The sequence below is a fragment of the Lithobates pipiens genome, unplaced genomic scaffold, assembly GCF_037356315.1.
Source record: "Lithobates pipiens isolate NorthernLeopardFrog02 unplaced genomic scaffold, aLitPip1_a1.2 Scaffold_23, whole genome shotgun sequence".
NCBI classification, from domain to species: Eukaryota; Metazoa; Chordata; class Amphibia; order Anura; family Ranidae; genus Lithobates; species Lithobates pipiens.
Window position 1 is genome coordinate 37093901 of NW_027507785.1, and position 6739 is coordinate 37100639.

The following is a 6739-nucleotide window of genomic DNA, read 5'->3' on the forward strand; positions in this document are numbered from 1 at the left end:
GCCTCAAGCAGCCGACATCGCGAGCACCCTGGACAGGTAAGTGTGCTTATTAAAAGTCAGTAGCTACAGTGTTTGTAGCTGCTGTCTTTTAAATAATTTCCACTGGCCTACCGCTTAAACTTGTCACCTGTAATATGTACATTACAGACACACATAACCCCTGTGTTCTGTGCATTACCAACTTCAGACTCTGAACATTACAAACTTCTGACCCCTGCACTCTGAATGTAATCACACGTTTTAGTTTTCGGTAGCAATCCAGGGCAAGAATAGACAAGGTCAGGCAGACCTGAATCCAGGGCATAAAAGGCCAGATTAATACAGGCCAAATATGGGTCAAATTCCAAACTAATTTTCTTAAAAAAATCTGAAATTGTGTGTGTTTTGTGATTCAATGGTGCCACCATTGATTTTGAAATTCAACCAACCAAGCCTTCAATGATGGAACTTTTACAGGGGATTGAGGTTGATGGTGAGTGCATCTTGGCCAGTATCGACATAAATTCTTTATATATCAATATCCAACAGCAACATGCAATAGAAGCCGTGGAATGGGCCTAACATCAAAAGAAGCAAAAAGATTTTTTTCAGTCCAGTCTCTAGATCTGGCCATGAGCCACAATTTTCATCTAGCATGAGAAGAATTTTTTCAAACAGAAGAAAGGTGTGGCCATGGGGGCTAAATATGCCCCCTCAGTGGCCAATCTGTTCTGGAGCCACTGGGAGAAGGAAGCCATTTTTGATAATGGCACACCCCCAATTGAAATTTTATAAGAGATATATGGATGATATCATTATCATCATTTGGGCAGGATCACAGGATTCATTTTCACAAGTCCAACGGAAGCTTTTCATCATATATTTCGATTGGTGCGCAAATACCGTGAGACATAAAATATTGCAACAATCGCCATTTTATTCTCTAGGGCCTCTGCTAAAAAAATATATATATATATATATATATATATATATATATATATATATATATATATATATATATATATATATATAATGTTTGGGGGTTCTAAGTCATTTTCCACCAAAAAATATTGATTTTAACCACTTCCGGACCGCCGCACACCGATGTACATACTTACTTTGAAGGGGGATATCGTTGTTATGGCAGCAGCTAGCTGCCATAACCCCAGTATCCTCTTCTTCGGCCAGCATTCCGATTTCCAATAAGAGTGATCTCTGTGGCGAATTCACAGTAAGATCACTTTTATAGGTGACGGGAGAGGCCCCCCCCCCCCCCCCCCCGCGGCGCTCCAGTGCCCTCCGCCTCTTACCGTTGGCAGCAGTGGGGGTGACCGGATCTTCACCCTTGCTGGGCATGGAGACGAGTGAGGAGAAGATGGCCCCCACCTGTGTCCATAACAATGCAGGGCAGAAGCGACATCAAAACGTCACTTCTGCCAATAGCTCTTAAAGGGACATTTTTTTTATATTTTTTTTTAAATGACAAATTTTCTTTTTTTTGTGCATTTTAGTGTAAATATGAGATCTGAGGTCTTTTTGACCCCAATCTCATATTTAAGAGGACCTGTTTACATTCCTTGTAATAGGAATAAAAGTGACACAATTCTTTTATTAAGCTGTGTAAAAATAAAAAAGAAAAGGTAAAATAAATAAGAAAAAAATGTAATTTTAAACGTGCCCTGTCCCGCCGAGCTCGTATGCAGAAGCGAACGCATATGTGAGTAGCACCCGCATATGAAAAACCACACATGTGAGGCATCGCTGCAATCGGTAAAGCAAGAGCAATAATTCTAGCCCTAGACCTCCTCTGTAACTTAAAACATTTTTTAAACATCGCCTATGGAGATTTTTAAGGGTAAAAGTTTGTCGCCATTCCACAAGCGGGCACAATTTTGAAGCATGACATGTTGGGCATCAATTTACTCTGCATAACATTATCTTTCACAATATAAAAAAAAAAAAAATGGGCTAACTTTACTTTCGTCTTATTTTTAATTTAAAAAAAAAGTGTATTTTTTCCCAAAAAAGTGCGCTTGTGTGACCACTGCGCAAATATGGTGTGACAGAAAGTATTACAATGAAAACCATTTTATTCTGTAGGGTGTTAGAAAAAAATGTATAATGTTTTTGGGGTTCTAAGTAATTTTATAGCAAAAAAAAATGTTTTTAACTTGTAAACAACACATCTCAAAAAGAGGCTCGGTCCTTAAGTGGTTAACTTGTAAGCAACAAATGTCAGAAATAGGCTTAGGCATGAAAGGGTTAAAAAAACCTGCTCTTATTCCCTCTCTCCTCTACATAATGATATATTTCTCCCTTTTCTGGTCAACTAATCAGGTACACTCAGGCAACCAAGAATAGGTAGTCCGATCGTGGCAGCTTCAACAAGCCCCATGCCGGTCCGTGGCCACCTAGTGGCCAGCCTCCGTCTACAATGGATTACTATTTTTTTCTACACATGCATTCAATAAGCCTTTGTTTGCTTTTTTTACACTGTACAAGCAAAAAAATTGTATGTCGTTTTTCTTGTTACATTTTGCAGCAAAATGTCAAATCCCCTGTAAGACATGTGATTGCATTACGCAAGAACATCTGCTCTTCTTCCATGTGCTGAGCATTCATATGAAACAGATGTTTGCAGAATGCTACAACAATTAGCACAAGCTCCCCCAGCTTTAGTCACGGGGATTTCACCCGTCCTTTTGTGCCACCTCCAGATGTACGACGCATTGATGATCAGCCTGTCATAGATTAACGCAACATTTAAAAAGAGTGTTTGGAAGGAGAACTGCCCTGGTTGCAATATTTTAATAAGTAAAACGCAAAGAACTAGCATACGGCATGGTAAATATTAAGAAAAACCTCTGTAGGGAGCTCAATGTTATTTAAATGTTTTCAAAAATAAATAAACTAGACACGGGGAAGCTTCACACTCAACTGGCTAAAGTGCAGATAACGCATGGTTATTTTGTAGGTTAGCTGCGCTATCACATAGATTTCAATTATGTCCTGCGGTCCCTGTTCAGAAAGCAGACACAAACCGCGGGACATAATATAAGCTAATGGGAAAGCACAACTAACCCGCACGAAAACTGTGGTTAGCTGCACTTTGCCCAAAGCGCAGTGGGGTAGTGTGAAGCCGTCCTTACTCGGTGTAAAAGGGAATAATCATTTATATTTTTTTATATAACATGACAGGATCAGTGAAAAGACGCTTAGAGGATGCAGCTGTTGAAGAACTAGTTAATATATCTTGAGCTTTATGTCTTAGTATCAAGTAATGTGGTTGATTTACTAAAGACAAATGCAAAGGCATTTTTCCCAGAGGGTAGTAAATGAGGTGAAATTGCACTTTGCAAAGAATACCCAATCACATGCGTGAAAATTTTTAAAAATAGTGTTCTTTGCTTGCACTTGATTGGATGATGGAAGTCATCACATTCATTAGGCTATAGGAGAATATTCCCTTGCAAAGCATAAATTGCCTTGTAAGGTGAACGGCCCATTTGCCTTTGGTAAATCAAACCCAAGGAATACAATGATTATATCCTTTTAAATTTGGTACACTATATGGTCACTATATGGTAGGTAGACACCTCTCCGTTGGGAGAAATTGTGCCCCATTGATGGTAGTAGTGGATGAAATAGTGCCCGAAGGGCCGGATAAAAGCTAGCAAAGGGCCGCTGTCCCCTAGCCACAGTTTAGAGACCACTTTTCTAAGTTTGAAACATACTGATACTCTACTGATGTTGGGTCAAAGAAGCTGTAACCTCTACTAGACTCATTAATCCTCTCCCCACCTCTGACCTTCATTTGGGAAAACCGGTTTCTTTCTACTATAATGCATATACAGAGGAATGTTAATATCTGATAGAAAGATAGATTTGTCCTTTATTTGGATGAATATGTGATGCTTTGGTTCTTTATTTGGATGAATATGTGATGTGTTGGTTCTTTATTTGGATGAATATGTGACGTGTTCGTTTTTTATTTGGGTGAATATGTGATGTGTTAGTTCTTTATTTGGGTGAATATGTGATGTGTCTTGACACAGGAGAATTGTGCTGTTTCAGAATGTAGACAATGAGGAATTTTGAGTTTCGTGGTTCTGCAGATTGTCCAGCTTTATGTTATTTGTGCATGACAATGTTTGTCATATTCAGTCTGTCATTATTATGTTGCTTTAACTGTTCCATATTTCTGTTTCCAACCAGACAACGATGTCAGAACAAGATGTCAGAACATCATGTCAGAACAAGTCCCTGTCTCAGGTCCCGGGGAAGCTTCAAAAACGCATTCGGTCTCTCAACCTTTCAAGGAACAACTTGAAGAACATCACTAAAACCCCATTGTCCTTTTATTCCTCGCTGGAGATCCTGGACCTTAGCAGCAACAAAATAAGTTTAATTGAACCTCACACATTCACAAACATGACCAACTTGAAGGAAATCAATCTTTCTGATAACAACTTGGACAGGATTGACTACTCCAAGTCACCAGGAATAGGACTTTTGCCAAACGTGCAAAAGTTGGACCTGTCAGGAAATAGCTTGTACACAGACATGACTTGGTATTTTTTACAAAATGCCCCTCACCTTTACTACCTTTCTTTAGTGGGTAATAGCATCATAATGATTAATCCAGAAACCTTTCTAGGAACCCCTCTTTTGTCAGAAGTAGACCTTCGCAATAATATTATCATGGACATCGAAGAAGGCTCTTTTGACCACCTTGTGCATCTCAGGAAAATTAATCTGGCCATGAACTCCATCACTTGCATATCCAGATTTAACCTTCGACAGCTTGAAAGCCTCAACCTCAGCAAAAATAGTATTCAGACATTCCACACATCGGATTCAGAAGAAGAATACCATCTCAAACATGTTGACCTAAGTGACAACAAACTTGTACATTTTCCTATTTTGCCAACGGTTAACAATCTCATTACATTAAATTTATCGATGAATTTTATAAGCTTTGATGAAAACACATCTCATGTGGAACTTGCTTGGTTGGAAGAAGAAGAATCAAGGAACACTACTATGGTTAATCTGTTCACACTTACTTATTTAGACTTAAGTTACAATAATATAAAATCTATACCAGAAGATTTCTTTAGCAGTATGCCAATGCTTAAATTCTTAAACCTGAGCCAGAACTGCATGGAATATTTTACATTTGGACACACAGTTACGTTGAACTTTTTGGAAGAACTTGACTTAAGTGGCAACTCCTTACAGAATATGTCACTCGCTGCACTCTCTCTACCTAATTTAAAAATACTACATCTACAAAATAACAAACTGCACTTCACTGAATCTAGAACGTTCCAAGGACTGCCCAACATTGCCTATATTAATCTTCAAAACAACAACGTTCAGTTGTGTGGTCTCACCAGGGAGGTGCCCAAACAAAATATGGAGAAAGGGCAGTGCATATCATTTTTCAACATATCATCTCTGCAACACTTAAACCTCAGAGAGAACATGTTACAAGTCATACCTGAACGTACATTTTATGGCACGTCGTTGACTTTTCTCGATGTCTCCAGAAACCTTGGCCTTCTTATAGCAAAAGATGCTTTGAAGGGGTTAGAAAATTCTCTAGAAGTTCTACACTTAGAAGACAATGCTATTTTTCATTTGAACATTGACCTTCCTCTTCTAGTCCAATTAAGATATTTGAACTTGTCAGGAAACCATTTAACATGGTTGCCTACGTGGAAGAGAAATTGTCAATTAGAAACACTTGATCTGAGCAACAACAGCTTCAGTAATCTAAAAGACAGCAATATTCCTGTGTTGGAGAACACATTACGGATTCTTTCTTTGACTGGTAATCCATTAAGTTGCTGTGAAAACGGTTGGATTATCCACATGGTCCGAAAAAATATAGTAACTATCACGGCTCTTGATGCCACAATGTGCCATAACTCTAATGGCCAGAAGGAGGAGATAATGCTGGAGCAGAAAAGTTTGGAAAACTGTGAAAAAGATGATGTCAAAAATACGAATACAGTAATAATTTTAACAGTGGTGTTGGTTTCATTGGTGGCTGTAGTTGGCATCGGCTCTTTGGCTTGTTACTGTAGGCACAAACTTAACCAGCAATTTAAGGCTTAGCATGAAGGATTTTTTTTTCTGTTTTTGTTCTTTCTAGTTTCTCACTCTGTTGGACTTACAACATGCATAAGAAAATGAACCAACAGGACTCAACGAACATTCCTCAGCTTAAACAGTTTTAAAATCAACAGTTTACTCTTTATTTTTCATTTATACACACTTATAAAAGAAAATCTATTTTAAATCTAATTTTCATCAATGTTGGTGAGACTCATGATGAGGCAAAGAAGGGTATTCTTGGATGCCTTTTACTTTATTTTGTACTTCCTATGGCAGGTAACAATATAAAGGAAACATTTTTTGAAGAAAAACAAATTAAAATTATTTTCTAAAATTCCTACAATTTTGGACCAAGGGCTAATCTTTATGTGTGTTGAAGCTATACAAAACAACAAACCTGGCTTGTAAGGGTTGAATCAAGTCAATCTAGAACTTTTTAAGATAAAAAAAAAAAAAAAAAAAGAAAAACATCCAGTTTCTGCATAAAGGGCCTAACTTAAATTCAGCATATCTAAAGTTTTTTTTGTTTTTTTCTTTAATGGTAGAAAACGATTATTCTCTTAAAAGCAAATCTTCCATGCCAAAACAGAAGGTCCCTTTTTTGCTAGCCCACTGTTGACCCAACACAAAAACAGCT

General features: G+C 37.9%; 1 protein-coding gene across 2 annotated transcripts in view; it reads left to right on the forward strand.

The window, feature by feature from the left end:
- Positions 1-6445, forward strand: part of LRRC32 (leucine rich repeat containing 32) — a 72150-nt gene extending 65705 nt beyond the window's left edge. For both annotated transcript variants that reach the window (XM_077451427.1, XM_077451428.1), the window contains one exon: positions 4195-6445. In XM_077451427.1, coding sequence (XP_077307553.1) covers positions 4195-6102 — 1908 coding nt within the window. In that variant the 3' untranslated portion in view covers positions 6103-6445. The remainder of the gene's footprint in view (positions 1-4194) is intronic.
- The last annotated feature ends 294 nt before the right edge of the window (positions 6446-6739 follow it).